This window comes from Anomalospiza imberbis, chromosome 9, assembly GCF_031753505.1.
Source record: "Anomalospiza imberbis isolate Cuckoo-Finch-1a 21T00152 chromosome 9, ASM3175350v1, whole genome shotgun sequence".
NCBI lineage: Eukaryota > Metazoa > Chordata > Aves > Passeriformes > Viduidae > Anomalospiza > Anomalospiza imberbis.
In genome coordinates, this window is record NC_089689.1 from 3,550,835 (window position 1) to 3,568,062 (window position 17,228).

Below are 17,228 nucleotides of genomic sequence, written 5' to 3' on the forward strand. Positions count from 1 at the left end.
CGCTGGCTTCGGGCACAGCCCCAGCCCTGTCCCTCCTGCCGCTGGGAATGGAGGCTTAGCCAAGGGCCGCTTCCCCGGCTCCCGAGGACAGCGGCACATCCCGCCCCAACACGAGCTATTGCCCAGCGGCTGTCACCCCGCCGTGGCACGCTCTGCTTCCACGGGGCGCTGCACCACATCCCTGGGGCCATCCCAGTGGTGCCTCCCCAGGGACACACCTGGCCATGGACAGAGCGCGCCCAGCCTGACAGCCCGCTGGCCCTGGTGGCACAAGGGTGGCACCGCCGAAGTCACAGGGCGAAGGGCTCGGTGTGGCGACGGCCTCCATGAGGATCCCCGTGGGGCTCTGCTGAGGGAAAACCCTGAGAGAACGCAGCCCCCGCCGCTGGTGTGGCTGTACCTGGCAGCCAAGGGCTGAGCAAGGAAACTCACCGAAATGGAGCTGAAGTTAGGGTGGGTGCCCCCAGCATCACCCTTCCCGGTGCCCGCCGTGTCACCAGCTCGGGGACACTGGTACCAAACAGCCCCGATGTGCTGGGCCATCCCGCTCCGCTCAGAGAGCAGGGCGAGGCTCCCGAGGTGGCACACGGCAGCTTCTGGCAGGTGAGGGAGGATGCTCACCCAGCCAAGAGCATGGCCACCCTCAGTTCAGGCATGGTGTTCCCATGCCAAGCCTTCGTTTCCACACTGTTAGGAAGAGGATTTTCCCACCTGAAAAAACCCGAAACCCTGCTCCGTCAGGAAATGTGCAGATGGGACAAGCCAGCAACTGGAAAAAAATGCTTAAAAATAAAAGTAATAAAGCCTAAAAGATGTATTAAGACTGATGGTTCCTCAGGAAAAAATTGAAGTTTTTCTATGAGATGCTGGGGTTTGACCCCCTCAAAGCTCCATTTTTACCAGCAAAGCCCCGTCCTCCTCATATGGCAGCTCTGTGCTGAGACCGGTGTGCACTCATACAGGAGTGAGCTCAACCCTGCAGTTCACTGAACGCCAAAATCTGCTTCCCATCACCGGGAGGTGAATCCCAGCCCCTCCCATCCCATGCCGTCCCGTCCCCTAAATCACGCTGCAGCTCTTAAGTGCATTAAGCACCGCCAGACCCCCGTCGCCCCCGGCCACCTGCGCTCCGCAGCCCCTTGGGGCAGGGCCACCGTGCCCCCCCAGTCCCCAGCCAGCCAGAGCGTGGCTCCCAACACGCAGAAAGGCAGGTCCCTAAGGCAGATTTACGGGAGAAGTTTAGCCGGACGCGCGGACAGACGGACAGACGGACACTGCCCCATGGTCGCCCTGTCCTGCTGCTTTGCATTTCCAACCTATTTCCCTAATTATTCCACCGCTGCTGGGAGTCACCGCGGTCTCCCAGCTCTCTGGCACTCTCTGATTTATCTCTCAGCCGGGATAACAGCTCCCTCCACCCCCTTCTCCTCGGGGAATTCAATTTTCATTCATTTTTCTGCTTTGCCAGATTGATCCAGCCCCCTCTGCCCTGCTCTGGATCACTCATGGAAGTGGTGAGCGGGCAAAGGGAGCCACACAGCACCGAGCCTTCACCCTGGAGAAGCTGGGGGCTAGGGAGGGAGTCGGGGGGCTGCCACCACCAAAAAAAACCACCTCACCAGTATCTTCCTGTGCTCGCTCACACATCTTCCCAGCAGCGCCTTCATCCCTTCTTCTCCTGGTAGCACGGCTTTGTTCCCCTCCATCCTTCCTGCTGTCCATCTGTTCCTTATGTTGGTGGGGATCTTTTGGTCTCTTTAAGGATTTTTTTAGATCACTTTGGGCTTTTTGGTCTCTTTTGAGTTTGTTTTTCCCATCTCACAGGAAGGAGAGGGTGGTTGAGATGGGCACGAGGTGCTTGCCCAGCAAATCGTCTCTGTGCCACCCAAAATGCTGCTGGGTCCTGGTGGAGCCCAGAGAGGGGGGTTATATGTGGTGGGTGAGAAGTGTTTCCCCTCCAGGCTTTCTCCTCCTCCCAGAGCTAAATCAGAGCTAAGGCTCACGGTGAGCAGCCTGCAGCAGGGTGAATGTCGATTTTCATCAGGTTGCATTTCTGGGGCACTTTTGGGGGGCTCTGGCCCCGCACAGATGCCCTGCTCCTTCCTTGGCATTGCCTGGAGCCCTCTGGCCCTGCAGCCAGAGGACGACAGGAGCAGCATGAGGTGATGATGCAAAACCCACAGACGAGCAGGGATGCTGCTCCCACACCTTCCCTGCTGGGATTCATCGTTAATAAAATGCAGGTAAATCCCAGAGCCTGTGACAAAACACAGAGCCAGCCTCCCTTTGTGTCCCCCAGCCCTGGGAACATTGGAATTAGGGTTGGCTTGGACACTGTGGCACCGATGGGGACATCAGTGCATTGTCCCCTGGTGCAACAAGGGGTTTCTAGGCAGAATTGGGGGAAATGGAAAGGAATAGAAGGAAATATAAGGAAAACTGGAAACCATAAGGTCCTGACTCATGCCTGGGGGCTGCGAGTGCAGCTCTGTCCCAATCAGCAAACCCCAAAGAGCTTTGGAGGTGCCATGGAGCTGAGGCTTTGTGCCTCCCATGCAGCAAGTTTGCCAGGTGTCAGCCCAGCTCCGAGTCCCCTCATGTGACAAAACCAGCTCCTCCAGACCAAAGTGGGGACATCCTTGCAAGTCCAAAGCTGCCACTGCCACCTTTTGCCATGAAGCCGCCTCCCCTCCGGGCAGCATCGGCCCCCCACCCCCCAGATAGACAATTCTATCTGAATTATCCCAATAATTACTCCCTCCCACTTACATCCCTACTGCAGGAGCGGCCTGGAGCGAGGACAAGCACATCGAGAGCCGGGTACTCACCAGCAGCCAGGGAAAGCCTCTCCCCTCGCAGACAGGGGCGTTGCTAATTGCAATTGAAAATTAATCGGCGCTCAGCGAACCCCCGGTGATTTTATGGCTGCAGCGCGTGTGGAGACGGGATGCCGGTGGAGAAAAGCTCTTCCCTGCGAAGAGCAGGGAAAGGGAAGACGGGCAAGGCTGGAAGGAGCGAGCGCTGAAGGGGTGGGAAGGTGGCTGGCTGTGCGGGGGGCTGGCCCCCGGCCTCGCGGAAAATTAAATTGCACTTGAGGGTAAACTGTATTAGGGAATCGCGGCCGCCTCGCGGCAGCCTGCGGCCATTTGGGTAATTGGCCCCAGGGACCCCCAGGCTCGTGGCAGGGCCGGGACGGGGTGACCCCAGCAGGGAGGGCACCTCGGGGGCTTGGGCTGGGTCCCCGGGACAGCCTGTGCCCCCTGTGAGTGTGGCCACAGCAGTCTGCTGCTCCCGCTCTGCGGGGCTGAGGGGGGACCCGTCCCCAAGTCGTCCTGAGAGGGGACAGAGTGTGGGGGACACTCCGAGCCCGGCAGCAGCCCCTTTGTGCCCCGCACCGGGGCTCCCCAGCTGTTGGAGGGGGACACCCCGGTGCCACAGGTCGGGAGAGCCGGGGCCGGGAGGATTGGGACTCCAGCAAACAGGATTACGGAAAGTCTATTTACTAGACTCTCTTTTTCCTGCGCGCACAGCAGCTTTAGGCTGCGGGCCTGGCGGGGATGCTAATCTGGGCATCCCGCTAACCCCCTTCCGGCAGCGCCCACCTCCCCAGCCCTAATGCCCCTCTCCCTCCACGTGCTGCACCCCTGCCCACCCCACCGGCGGATTTTGGGGCTGAGGTGAGCACGGGCAGCCCCACATCGCAATCCCTCGGTCCCACACGGGAGCAGCTGGCGTGGGGGGGTTATTGATGTTGGGGGTGAACCCCCCAGGGAAATCAAGGAGAAGGAGGCAGCAGGGCTGCAGCGATGAGACCTTCCCCATCCATCACCCGGCGGTGGGCAGGGCCGGCACCCGGCTCGGGGGAGCCAGCCCCGCTCCGTGCTGGGACGAGGCCCTGAGCACCCCTCAAGAGACATGGCCAAGGCCGAGTGGGGCAGAGGTGGCAGGACAGGCGTGCCAGCCCCACAACGCCTGGAGGCGTGACCACGCACAAACACTAAAGGAAAGACAGAGGGAGACAATTCATTTCACGGGCAGGTGAGGGAGGAAGGGCTGGGGGAGCCAGAGCTCCCGGAGCCAGGGCAGCGGCGGAGCTGAGCGCCCTCCTCTCCATCCTCCTCCCCATCCCACCAGCCCTCACCTCCCACCTGGGCAAAGTGAAGATATCAAGAAAAAGGCTCCAAATCGGATTGACACCCCCCCTCCCCCTTAATAAAGTTTATTATCGGCCGGGCTCTAATCCTTTTAAATCCCCCACGCGGGGGGATGGGCCAGGATTAGAGGAGGGCAGCGTAATCCCAATGAATTTGTTACAGGGGGATTTAGGCAGCGCTGGGAGAGCAGATGGCCCGGGTCCTGGCTCTGGAAAACAACCATTTTCCTTAATGATTCCTAACAAGGATAAAAGGGCAGAGAGAATCGGGGACAGGCGCAAGGGGCCCACACCCACGGAAGTCCTGGTCCCCAGGGATGCTGCCGTGTGTCTCCCTGCTCCAGACCACGGGCCTGGTCAGCACTGAACTGCAGCTCCCCAGCTCATGCCAACCTTTTTCCAGCAGCTTCCTGGCTCCCACATACTTCCTTCTGCCTCTCCCTGCTTAAGGATAAAACAGGAGCCATCCAGCCCTGGGCATGTACCAGCTGTACAGGGGGCAGCTGCCCAGAGGTGCATCATCCCCAAGCAAACGGCAGGAGAAAACATACAATAGTATTTAAAAATATTGAAAGGATTTTTATACCAAGTGCTGTTCCCGGGTTGGGGTGGAGGCAGGAGCAGGGACATCAGGAATGGGGTGTGGTAGTCCAGCATGCCCACGTGGCAGGGACCAGCCAACACAACAGGGCAGGCATCGGCAAAAATAATTTATTCCACTAAGACAAGCAGAGAACGAACAACAGCATGGGGAGGGGGCGAGGAAAGATGGGGAGGCCCTGGGCCACATCTCAAAGAGGGGGGACATAAAATGCATCTGAACCCATGACTGCTGCCCCCACCCAGCAGTGTCCCCTTCTTGGGGGGCTAAACCTGCACCCTCCTGGCCCCACTAGTGGTTGGATCCCAATGGGCTGCTCTCCAGCACAGCACTGGGCTTCCCAGTTTGAAACCAGCCCAGTGCCAGGGAGCTTCTGAGAGCAGCTGGGTGCCAAAACACAAACCACTGTTCATGTCCCAGCTCCCACACGTCCAAAAACATGGCACTGTGAATTGAAAGGGGGATGCTCTGACACCTCCCTTCCACCCCCTACCCCCGGTGAGGCAACTGCCTTGAGCAGGGCAGCTCCTGAGGGAAACGTGCCAGACCCCTGGCCGCTGCGGGACAAAACGCTGTCCCAGGGGTGTCCTGCCCCAGCAGCTCACCCACCCTAGGAAGACCCCCGGGCCCCTCAACCCCTCTCAGGCCATGGGGAAGCCAGGGCGGCCTTTCCGGGCGCGGGTGCGGAGGCGGAAGAAGGTGTACATGCCCAGGAGGCACATGGAGGAGAGGAAGTAGAGGGCCACGCAGAGGCTGATGTCCAGGCGGGAGAAGCCCAGTCCCAGCACCCGCAGCCAGGGGCTCCTCCGCAGGCCCTCGCCAGCCTCCTCCTGGTCCCGGAGCAGGACGCCGGGGGCGCGCCGGCGCTCCCTGCCCGCCGCGGCACCGCGGGGCAGGGCGATGGTGTCCCGCTTGCTGATGCGGCGGCGCCGGCCCGCGGCCGCTCGCAGCGCCTGGCTCTTGAAGTGCTGCTCGCTGAAGGAATCCAGGTCCACGATGTCCTCGCCCCCCTCCCGCAGCTTGGGGTTCAGCCGCACGATGCTGGGGCGCCGTGGCTCGGGGGAGCCTGGGTGCCCCGGGACTCTCGCCTCTCCCTCCGTCTCCTTTTCCTCCTCTTCTCCTCTCCCCCTCTCCCCTCGCGGGCCCTCTGTGTCCAGCCTGGCATCGGTCCCTCCCCTGGCCACGGGGATGGGGTCGGGCTCGGCATAGTCCATGTAGATGTTGGCCGGGGAGAAGTGTGCCTTGAGGAAGGTGACCACGGCCGGCTCCTCCCAGGCATGGACCCCCCGCTCCTCCTTGTGGCACTGGGGACACAAGTCTGGCGGAGGCCACTGCAGCTTGGGGAACTTGGGGTCCTCCGTGTCACCTCCTGCAGGGACCGCAGCCAGCGAGGGGGTTAGAGGGGATATGTGATGCACCCTCCCCCCCCAATCAACACCATGGAGAGTCCAGCAGCTGGGGATGGGGACATTTGGAGGAGCCTCCTTGGGAGGAGGGGTCCTCTGAGGGCAAACAGCAGCTTTGGGAAGCTCCCTGTAAGGAGCACGTAAGATCCAACTGTATCTCCGGGCAGTCTGATGCGTGACCAGCTGCTGTCCCCTGGGACAGGGGACAATAACAAGGGATGTCCCCCGCTGCTACACCCTGCAGCCATTTGCCAGACCCATCCAGGAGGAGGGATGTTCTTCCACCTTACCTCCCCTGGTGGCAGCCCCCCTTACCCGCCAGGCGAGCGTTGACCTCGTTGTGGTGGGACCAGAGCCAGAGGACGGCCTCCTCCCTGCTGGCCACCCTGTCCATGGACTTGGCCGCCATGGCCTCGAAGTGCTCGGCGCACTCCTGGCAGCCGAAGAAGTGCCGGACGTAGCAGCGCATGGTGCTCAGCACCTCCAGGGGTAACTCTGGGGGAGGCAGAGCACAGGGGTGAGTCTGGACACCCCTGTGCCACCACCACCACAGTCCCACAGCTGAGGTAGCAATCCCACACCACAACTCTGTCTCTTGTCCCCCATGGGAACTGCCCCTGGATGAGATGAAGGAGTGGGGGGAACAAGCCTTCGTCCATATGCAGCATCCCTACCTATGCCAGAGCTCAGCTGGACATTCCCTCCCTGAGCCCCTGATGCCCCCAGGGACACCAGTACCTTTGTCAGGGCCGTTCTGGGCAGCCTGGACAGTCAGCAGGTGGAAGATGGTCCAAAGCCCACAGGGGTAGCCACGGAAGTGGCGTTCACTGCCCTGGCAGCCCACCCAGGTCACGTTGGTGGGGAGCACCGAGGGGTGGGAGGCCTGGTGGACAGATGGACATGGTGTGATGGGGCTGGCAGGCAGTGCCAGCTGGGGAGCAAGAGGCAGGGGTAAGGAGAGCAGAGGCTGGGGGTCCCCATGGGCATCTTACATCTCTGTTATTCTTCATGGCCTCCTTCAAAACTGTGCGGGGCAGCTCGGGCTCTGTCCAGTTCCTCAGCCAGGCATCCAGGGTCTGCAGGTAGGTCTGCACACAGGGGCGCCCTGGGAAGTACTGCAGAGGGAGGAGAGGGGTGAGAAAACAGATTTCATCCTGGGAGCAACAGGGCAGCCCACAGGCACCCCTGGCTCCCCAGCACAGGCACTGGGCAGCACCAGCATCCTCTGCTGGAGAGCAGCGTGGTCCTGGCAAGGCTTTGGTGCCTATCTCTGAGGGGCTGGGGGCTGCAGCTTGTCCCCCCACACCGGGTGGCAAGTCCCTGTGTGCATGTTCAGGCTCCAAACCCCAGCCCCAACTGAGGGAGGCAGAAAGCCACTCTGTCCCTAAGTCTGGCAAAGCCGATTAGCAGCTGCACTTTAAAACCACTCCTGGAAGAGAAGCAGCCTGGCAGCCCGTGGCACCAACAGACAGACAGGGGGACAGACCTGTGGGGAGAAGGGGACACCAGCACAAAGGAGAAGTGATGGAGAAGCGAAAAGGAAGAAGAGTTTGCTGACTCTGAGCTGTTCTTCCTCCTAGGCCCATGGGGAATCACATGAAAAGACCCACATTTGCAGGGGAATTGTCTGTGACCTGATGTTGTGCTGCAAACACAGTGTCCCCCCCAACTCCTTGGACAGAAGGTTCCTGCATCCAGGAATCACCTTTTCCCCCGTTAGGACTTTTCCCCCTCTCCTTTCCTTTAATACCTCTTGGGGACGCAAGAGTTAAGGCTGGGACCTGCTGGCTGAGCTCCCCCAGGCTGAGCCCTGGGCTGGCAATCCTGGGGATGCTGCTCCGTCCTGTGGATGAGCAGGGCAATGGCAGTGCAGGCTCAGCGTCCCCGGGGAAGCACCAGCACCCACCACCCACTGCCACAGCTCATCGATGGGAAGGTTTGCAGGAAGAATTAAAAATGGATCAAATAAAACCACGCTTATACCCATGGGCAGGGAGCTGGTGCCACGGGGATTTATTTCCCTATCTCTGTAGTTCACATTAAAGAGAGAAAGAGTGAGGGCAGGCAGAGGCAGGCAGAAGAGCCACATTAAGGTCTGAGGACTTCGGGCACATGTCTGGAGCTCTTTCCTGGGGGAGAGCAGATGGGGGTGGGAGCAGGGGGTGTTTTGCACATCAGTGAGAGCCAAGCAAAGTCCAAACTGAGCGTGTGAGCCTGGGTGAGAAAGGAGGGAGCAAAGAAGGAGAGCACAGCCCCAGTCTGCCAAGTATCCTGGGCTGTGACAGGGATTGGGATGGACACAGGGCTCCTGCAGGCCCAGCGGAGAAACCAGCCAAATGCAGCAGGACTCCATCACAGCAGGAAATTAAACTGCCCTGCTTGTGCTGGCTCAAAGCTCTCAGTCACTTCAGCTGTGCCAGGCCCAACATAGAAGAAAAAAGGAGACCTTAAATTAGACTTGTCTGGAGCCTGACTCAGAGTGGGAGTTCCTTTCCTGGACTATTATCAAAGGAGCCTGCAGAGACTGGCTCCTTGAGCTGAGCATCCATATCAGAGTGACAAACTCCTGTGACCATCTCTGACACCCCAGCAGGTGACAGCCTCTCTTCTGAAAAGACCTCCTGTCTCGACACCTCCTACAAGTGACGATCCCACTGCCACCAAAGCTGGCAACAAATATCTAATTTGAAACACTCCAGCACCCCCTCTTAGCTCCCACTGGGACTCTGGGCTGAGCTTGGAGATCCACAAGGACGGGGACTGCCATGGGATACACTGAGCAGCAGGACACAGGGCCCACACCAGACTGCCATGCTTCACTGCCCCTGAGTGCTAGGACACGGTGGCCCGCACTGTTTGCATTTCAGAAACGACAAATGCAGGCACAGGCAGTTCCTCTCCTGACACCCAGGGCTCCTCACCTTCACCAGCGTGGCCACGTAGCACTTGAAGGCGGCCAGCTGTGCTCCCGACAGCGAGGAGGCACGGGCAGCCTCCACCCGCAGCGAGTAGTGCAGCGCGGACTCCAGGTCGGCCATGTACAGCTTGGAGCTGGGGAGGGCAGCGCAACACGGCTCCATCAGCCCGCTAATCCTCACCCCAGGGCTTTCCCCAGGCCCCAGCCCCTCGCCCGCCCCGCCCGGCTTGCCCAGCAGGGGCAGGGGTCTGACCGGTCGGCTCGCAGAGGGTGTGACACGCGGTCCGTGTCGTTGAGGGTGCTGGCCGTGGCGTTCAGCTTGTAGGAGCCGCGGGTGATGCCCGTGAGCGTGCGCAGGTAGTAGGTGTAGAAGGAGCGCGCCTCTATGTGCCTGCCAGGAAAGAGAAGCCCTAAGTCCCTCGTCCCTCCCAAACCTGACCCCAAGGAAGGAAGCCAAGGAGATGAAGGCTTAGCTAAGTGGGTAGCTCAAGCCTGCGGAGGGAGCATGGGGTGCTCCATACTCTCCACCTGCCTCAGCAGTGGGTAGCCTTATGTGCATCCCAGAGCGGAGCTGAGCCCCGGGAAGCCATATCATGCCACCTCCAGGCAGATGTGGGAAGAGAATAGCTCAGTCACAATGATTTTCCCTTCTTCCAGCTCCAGCCAGGGCTGGCAGTGCAGTCCAGTGCCCACCAGCAATCTCCCACCAGCCAATCTCATTCCTAATGCACCTTCCCACAAGTACAAAGGAGGACAGGGAAATGGGGCACAAGGCTGGTACCCCAGCAGCATCCCCAGAGCCACCTCAGCAGCATCCCCAGAGCCACCCCGCCATGCCCCACACTCACACAGGCAGGCGGGAGGAGGAGCCGTTGCGGAAGAGCAGGTATCCAGAGGGGAAGGAGGTGACACCAAACTTCTGCACGAGTTCCTCCTCGCTGCTCAGCACCCTCCTCACTGCAATGTTCTCGTACTGCAGCATGTCCAGGGCCACCTGCAAGCCCCAGGGTCAGATGGGGGGGCAGAGGGATTCCCCAGCCCCACCAGGGAGGCAGCAGAGCTGTTCAGTGCCCTGTGTAACATCTGGCACTGGCTAAGCTGGGCAGGGAGGCTTCCTGGTGAGAGCTGCTCTGCCATAGGCACACAGGAGTTATCAGGCAGCAGAGACAGAGAAATGGGGGATAAATGCAGCTGTACCCACCTCTCTGCCCACGAAGGAGTTGCTCTTCTCAAAGATGAGTGCCAAGTACTGGTCCTTGTTCCTCTGGAAGAAGGTGTGAACCTCCTCAGCACTGCAAGAGACAGGAGGACAGCAGCAGGTGCCTCAGCATCAGCAGGATGCTCTGCCCTCCCCTTCACAAGGAGCTCCAGCCTTGCCCGCTGGAATTTGGCAGGGAATGGTGGTGCAGGATCAGCCCCACTGAGCAGGCAACTCCTCCTGATGAAGTTTCCAGCCTAGTTTTCTGCTCTGGTTCACAGGCTTTGAGAAAACCCACTGGGCTTGGCCAAGGAGGTAGAAAACAAAGCACAGGCAGGGCAGGAGGGAGCTGCACGCTTGTCCAGGGGTAAAAAACAGCAATGAATTTGAACCAGGGCTGATTTTTTTTTTTTTTTTGTCTAAGACACAGAGGCACCAGAGTACCTGAGGCATGTGCCTGGCTCGACCATTGCTCTGGGAAATCCAAAGGCTCCTTCTCAGTACAATGCAGCAACTGCCTGCATCCAGCAAGGACAACTCAGATACCAACAAAATCCCTTTTCAGGACAGGAAAAAGCTTCTAACACAGCCTCACTCAGCATGGTATGACACTGCCATGCCCCAAAGAATTTGGGGCTCAGGAATTGCTTGCTCTAAGTAAGGCTGATGAGCAGGTTCGTTAGGAGATGCGACAACATGGTCCACCTCATTTGGGCCATGGAAACAACTCTACCCTGGCCAGGTCATCTCCCTGGGACGTGGGTGATGCAGTAGCTGCTCCTTGCTCATTTTGGGCTCAGGAGTTCCAGAAAGCTGCTCCCCACGGGACAGAGGCCATCCCAGCCCCTGCTGCCCCTACCTTGCTGGCTCCAGCGGAGGACAGGCGGGTGGCCAGGCATCCTGGCTCTGCTCAAGGTTGGTGATGATGGCATGGCGCAGGTCCTCGACAGTGGCACTGGGATCTGCAGGGGGACAGGACACCAAGGGGTTAGTCCTGGGGAAGCCAATCCCAGGGGCTGAGCCAAGGGAAGCTGCTTGGAGCTGCCCCCCAGAGCTCCCTGATATTGCAGTGTATGGGAGGTGTGGGCAGCAGGGCCATTCACACCCAGGGTAGAAAACCCCATGGCTCTGAATACTCACTGGTAATCCTTATCCCATCCTCTGGCTTCTTGCTAAAAGCTCTGAAGAACTGAAAGGGGAAAAAACACAAGGGGAAACTGGAGCGAGTGTTTGGAGTGGGACAGGAGGCAATGCAGCCCAGCAGGCTGAGGCTCCCTGTAGACCAGCTCTGCCTCAGTTTCCCCACAACACTGCAGCTTGCTAACTGACATCAGCCAGCACAGAGGGAGCTCCCAGCCATGTCCCCATCTTTTGGGGCATCCCCAGAGGGGAGGGATGCAGGTATGGGCTGGGAGCCATGTCCAGCCAAGGGCTGAGCACTGGCAGGCAGTGGAGCAGGTGTCTCCAGGGGTCCCAGGGAGGCAGCTGGAACCTTCCCAGTCCTGCAAACCAGTCTCCTTGCTCCAGAGCTCTGAGAAAGTAGGAAAAAGGGGGTTTTCCCACTCCTGGCCTCCCACAATGGCTCCAGTACCCAGGGCAGAGCCAGAGCAGCAACACCAGGTTGCATCAGCCAGGTGTTTGCTTTGCAGGCTGGGCTGGGAGCTGGGACTGTTTGCAAAAGGTGCTCAGCAGGGACACAGGACGTGAAGCAACTGACATCTTGGCACAGCCACATCAGCACTTGTTCCTGCCCCAGGAGACGTTTCCATCAGTGTTCCAGGGCAGTGGGCACTCGGGGCAAGTCAACCTGCCTGAAAAACCCCAAATCTGACCCCACCTGGAGCTGAGCCTGTAAGCTGGGACTGAGAGCATGTCTGATAAAACCCTCATCCCTGCCCATTCCATCTCAAGGCAATCCTGGTTTTAACTGCTGGTTGTGGCACCTGGAGTGCTTTGGCTTCACTGCTTGTGTTGGAGCAAGGCTCCGTTTGCAGCGGCAGCGGGAAGCTCTGCAGAGCAGTGTGTTGACACAGCTAAAGGGCTGGGCACAGGCCCAGGAGGAGGAATGGCTCCTTGCCAGCCACCACAGGAGGCTCCCAGGAGCTGCAACCTCCCGCAGGATCCCTGTGCCCTTCTCCAAAACCTGTGCCTGAAACCTTTCTCTGCCCTCAAAACAGCCTTTCTTAAATGTTTCCAACTCAGAACTCAGAGTCTCCCTCATACTAACAGAGATCCAGCCCCTAGGTTTTGCCACAAAACACCATTTTGGCTTTCCCCCCTCCTTGTTGCTCCATCACTCAGCAGCTGCACTGGCTGCAGCCAGGACACAACTGTGCTGGGGAAGGGTGAAACAGCTTCAGCCTGTAAAGCCCCAGGGGGAGTATTTTGGTGCAATACCCCTGTCAATCAGATTGAGCAAGAGAGAAGAGGCCAGAAGGGAAAGCACAGTGAAGCCCAGCCAGTAGCCAGCACACAGTCTCACCTTCATGGTGGGGAAGCCGGTTATCCCGAAATCAGAGCACACTTGTTGGTTGTCCTCATCGGCACAGTCAATGGCTGCCAGGATCACTGCAGGCCTCCACTCTGTGGGGACAGAGGATGAGGTCAGCACAGCTCAGCACCCCCATGGCCCCAAAAACCGCCCTCCTCCCCAGGAGTGCTCCCAGAGACAGGAGAGATCCAGTGGCAGATCCCAAAACCACTGCTTGCCCCTTGCAGGACAGTAACTGATGGTTTGCAAGCCTGAACCACCAGGGCTGTGCTCTGTTCTGGTGTGTGGTGCCCTACTTTCCGGGCAGCAGGAACACAGGGAAAGCCGTGTGAGGCGGGAGCCGGCTTTGCACGTCCTGCTCTGCCAGTGCCGGAGCACAGGCAGCTCTACCCAACACTGCCTGCCCGGCTGGTTCTGCCTGTCCAGCCTCTGCCCTGGCTCCCGGGAAGAGGAGGGATGGCTAGCCACAGCTCAGGGAGAGTAAGGAACACAGGCTCCAGCTTGTCTCACCCCAGACCAAGGGCATAGCTGATAACCAAGAGGGAACAACCCAAAACCAGCAGTCAGGCCAGGGCACTGCAGCAGAGCCTGCCCAGGTTCTGAGCATCCGCTCCCCATTTGTGACTCCCCAGTGAAGACCAGCATGCCCCTGGGGTAAAACAGATGAACGAAAGGGGGCATGGAGGTATTTTAAGCAGCAGCCTCTGAAAACCAGCAGGAAAATGCAGAATACAACTCTGAAATGTTTTTTTTTTCAGTGTAAAGAACACAAGCTGGAGAACGCCCTGCCTTAACCTTGGAGTGGGACATGGCGCTGGCACGCAGATGGAGCCCATGCTGGCCTAGGCAGGAGCATGCTGGAGGCAGGGACACAGTGCCCCGTGTCTCAGGTGACGGGACAGGTGAGCTGTTTCCCACTGCCCTGGCACTCGTGGCACAGGAGGGCTGGTGACGAGCCCTGCTGCAGGGAGCCAGGCACGCTCCTATACTCATCTGCACGTGGTGTCTGCAGGTCACCCAAGCATCCTCCCCGTCCAGCCCACTCCTCCGAAAATCTACCCGTGGGAACGGCAGCGACGATGCTGAGCAGCACGGGGGTGGCTTCCCCGTCCCACCTCCACGGGCACACCATCCGCACTCCGGCCTCTGGAGCAGGGAGCCCTGGGGGAGCCTTCTTTTGGAGAGGGGCCAGGAGAGCCGGCATTGCCCCGCGGGGCCCGGGCACGCACCCCATTCCTCACATCCTGCCCGCTGGGGAGCTCTGACGGCATCCCCAGGGAGGGACGGCATCCCCTCGGAGGGACGGGATGCCCGGCCGGCGCCCTGACTCATGCGGCAGCCACCGCGCTGGATCAATTAGCGCAATAACAGGGAGAAGCTGCGAGCACCCCGGGATGCCGGGGGAGGCAGGAGCAGTCCCGGCAGGACGAGGGGCCCAGCAGCGGGGTGTGCGGGTCCCCGGGCGGGGCTGGCACCGGCCAGGCCGGGCATCAAGGTCAAAGCCGGGAACAAACCAGCTGGGATCAGTGCCCAGCAACCTGCTGTCCCTATCCCTGCGGGCACTGAGGGGAAGTGTGGGGGGCAGCGGGACCCCCCACGCCTGGGGCAGGCTCAGCCTGAGCTTCTCCCTGCCAAAGGGGGTCCAGGGATGCTGCCGAGCCAGGCCTGGGTATCGTGGGGGGGAAAACCTGGACACCGGCAGGGAGCTGGGCCTTCCCACCCGGCTGACGTTCCAGGGAGGCTGGAGCTGGGCCGCAGGGGGATCCTGGGGAGCCGACAGAGGGGAGGGCAGAGCGGATTGAGGGACGGCAGTGGGAAGGACACAGGATACAGGGATGCTCTCGGGAACGAGGATGCAAAGCCCGGGATGCAGGGAGGATTTAAGAGCGCGGGCGGAGAGGAGGAGGACGACGGGGCAAGGACGCAGGAGGGATTGCAGGATGCTCCCGGTCTTGGGGGGAAGCGGGACCCCCCTGCGCAGGGGCACAGGGAGGAGGATTTAGGGGCGCTGAGATGAACAGAGATGAGGTGAACAGAGGTGCAGGGGGAATTTGAGAGTGCAGGGGCAGAGACACTGGGTGCGGACGGAAGAGGACAGGGATAAGGGTTGGGGGTAGCAAGGTCAAGGGCACAGGGAGGGATCGGGGAGCCGATGGGGCAGGCGGGGATGAGGAGAAGGGGGGCCAGCGCGGCCGGGGACTCACCGCGGATGTCGTGGGCCAGAGCCCGCCATGTGGGCGCGAAGTGGATGCAGTGCCCGCACCAGGAGGCGAAGAACTCGACGGCCCAGGCGCTGCTGGAGCCCAGCAGCCGCCCCTCCGCCCCCGGCCCCAGCAGCTCCAGGGGGTCAGAGGCCGAGTAGAGGCGGCCGGGCCGCGCCGCGGGCACCCGGAGCAGCAGGAAAAGCAGCAGGAGCGGCGGGAGAGCCGCCGGCCCCCCGCGGCCCCCGGCCCGCGCCCGCCGCCGCCACATCGCCCGCCAGGCCGGCCGGCACCGCCCGGAGCCGCCTTTAGCGCCCGGAGCCGCCCGTAGCGCCGCCCCCGGGGCGGGGCCGGGGCGGGGCCGGCGCGGGGATCCCCTCACCGGCCATCCCCTCACCGGCCATCCCCTCACCGGCCATCCCCTCACCGGCCCCGGCACAAACGGGCGCCCACAGCCCCCGCCGCCGGCACACGGCCGGCCTCCAGCCCCCCTCGGCGCCCCACATCGTGGGGAGGAGCCCAGGACGCCCCTCCTTCACCGCCCGCCTCCCTTTTCTGCGGTGTTACCCTTCCGTGAGGGGACAAATGGCATAAAGTGATACAATTCTGATAAAGTGAGGACTGCCCCGGCAGGTGGCGGGTCATGGTCCCTGGAGGTGTTAAAGGAAAGAGTGGACGTGGCACTGAGCGCCATGGTCTGGCTGGCAGGGTGGTGTTGGGGCACAGGCTGGACTCGGTGATTTAGGTCTTTTCCAGCCTAAAGGAACCTGTGATCCTGCAATGGCGAAGGTAGCTGATTCAGCCCCAAAACGCACGTTGTCACCATCATGGGCACCCTGAGGGCAGCGCCCTGGTCAGATGCCCTGACATCAGCCAGCGTCACTGGGCACCACCTGGACACCCTGTGGAATGGGGACCCTGGAGACATCCCTGCCCTCTCCCCAAACCTGCCAGCGATACTCAGCAAGGACATCCAGTGGCACCCACAAAATCCAGCTCTACACCTAAAAAACCAGCCTTCTAAACCCAGTGGCCCCTTCGATGGAATGTCTTCAAACGGAGAGTTAGATTAGATATTAGGAAAAAAAAGTCTTCCCTGTGAGGGAGGTGAGGCCCTGGCACAGGCTGCCCAGAGAAGCTGTGGATGCCCTATCCCTGCACGTGCTCAGGGCCAGGCTGGATGGAACTTGGAGCAACCTGGGATAGTGGAAGGGTCGGCAGGATGATGGACCTTAGATGTTCTTTAAGATGCTCTGCAGCCCAGACCATTCCAGGATTCTGTGATTCCATCCTCCCGGCCAGGCCAAGCCGTGCCCTTGCTCACGCACACACACACGTCATCGGCTCCCAGACCCGGACGGAAGGTGCCCGTTGCTCAGTGCTCCGGGGCAGAGCCAGGCACTGCCAGGGTGGACACAGCCCCACAATCCAGCCCTCCACTCCCTCCCCAGCCCCTGAGGCCAGGGAACCTCTGGCAGTGGGGGTGCCCATGGTGCTGAGGGCTTGTTGCTGGCTCTGTCCCCAGGAAGGCCATTATCCATGCTGGGCCCCACCTAGGCATTTTAGGCGGACTTGCCATGCTAGAAAAACAGGCCTGCCAGAGCCCAGGCTTGCCAGGGCAGCGGAAGGCAGGGGCTCCACACGGGGCACGGCTCTGGGAAACGGGGCTCCCTGACACAGGCTGGCCTGGCGGGATACAGCATGGTGGACACAACCCTCGGGATTGCTCCCACCCATCTTCTGTGGGTCCAGGCTGATGGGAATGCGGCCAAAAATGGTCTGCTCCAGCCCTGTCAGCTGTAATTAAGTCCTTAAGGGATTATCATACCTCGTTGTCTAACCAGGAGGCAGAGAGACACAGCCTAGCCTGTGCAGGGCTGCTCTGAAAGGTAGTCCCTCGCTACTGACAGAGACTTTGCCAGGACTTGTCCTCATCCAGCTGGTGATTAAAATGCAAAAATCCCCATGTTCAGGGAGATCACCACCGTTATCTCACCCTAGGTTAAAGCCTTATTTTAAGGGCTCATCAGCTTGATTAGGTTATCAAGGCAAAGGAGAGGTGCTCAGCGCCAGCGTAATTGCCAGCATCCTCCCCATCCAGCTCACCCCTTCCTCCCAGGCAGCCCAAATTCCTTGAATCCTTTTTTAGATGCAAAAGCAGCATCTAACAGCAAGGCGGAGGGGCAGGAGCCCACACCCCGGGGCTCCGGCTCCTTTGGAGGTGAGCCATGCCATTGCTCATCCCCCGGAGCCCTGGGGTG

The 17,228-nt window shown here is 60.4% G+C and overlaps 1 protein-coding gene across 1 annotated transcript; it reads right to left on the minus strand.

Annotated features, from left to right (window-relative positions):
- Window positions 1-4,850: 4,850 nt before the first annotated feature.
- Window positions 4,851-15,319, minus strand: QSOX1 (quiescin sulfhydryl oxidase 1). The gene is made up of 12 exons (XM_068199392.1): window positions 14,971-15,319; window positions 12,758-12,858; window positions 11,416-11,464; window positions 11,135-11,237; window positions 10,279-10,369; window positions 9,926-10,071; window positions 9,331-9,468; window positions 9,082-9,211; window positions 7,153-7,275; window positions 6,899-7,043; window positions 6,476-6,655; window positions 4,851-6,123 (listed from the first exon to the last, which is right to left on the minus strand). The coding sequence occupies exons 1-12, from the start codon at window positions 15,236-15,238 to the stop codon at window positions 5,396-5,398; spliced, it is 2,202 nt and encodes a 733-aa protein (XP_068055493.1). The 5' UTR covers window positions 15,239-15,319; the 3' UTR covers window positions 4,851-5,395.
- Window positions 15,320-17,228: the final 1,909 nt, after the last annotated feature.

What these genes read in the sequence shown, in the direction of transcription:
- QSOX1 (XM_068199392.1), bottom strand. Translation starts at nt 15,238, where the DNA reads ATGTGGCGGCGGCGGGCGCGGGCCGGGGGCCGCGGGGGGCCGGCGGCT. An exon ending in TCTGGCCCACGACATCCGCG is followed by an intron (nt 12,859 to 14,970) that starts GTGAGTCCCCGG and finishes CTGTCCCCACAG; the next exon opens with AGTGGAGGCCTGCAGTGATC. An exon ending in GGATGGGATAAGGATTACCA is followed by an intron (nt 11,238 to 11,415) that starts GTGAGTATTCAG and finishes GTCCCCCTGCAG; the next exon opens with ATCCCAGTGCCACTGTCGAG.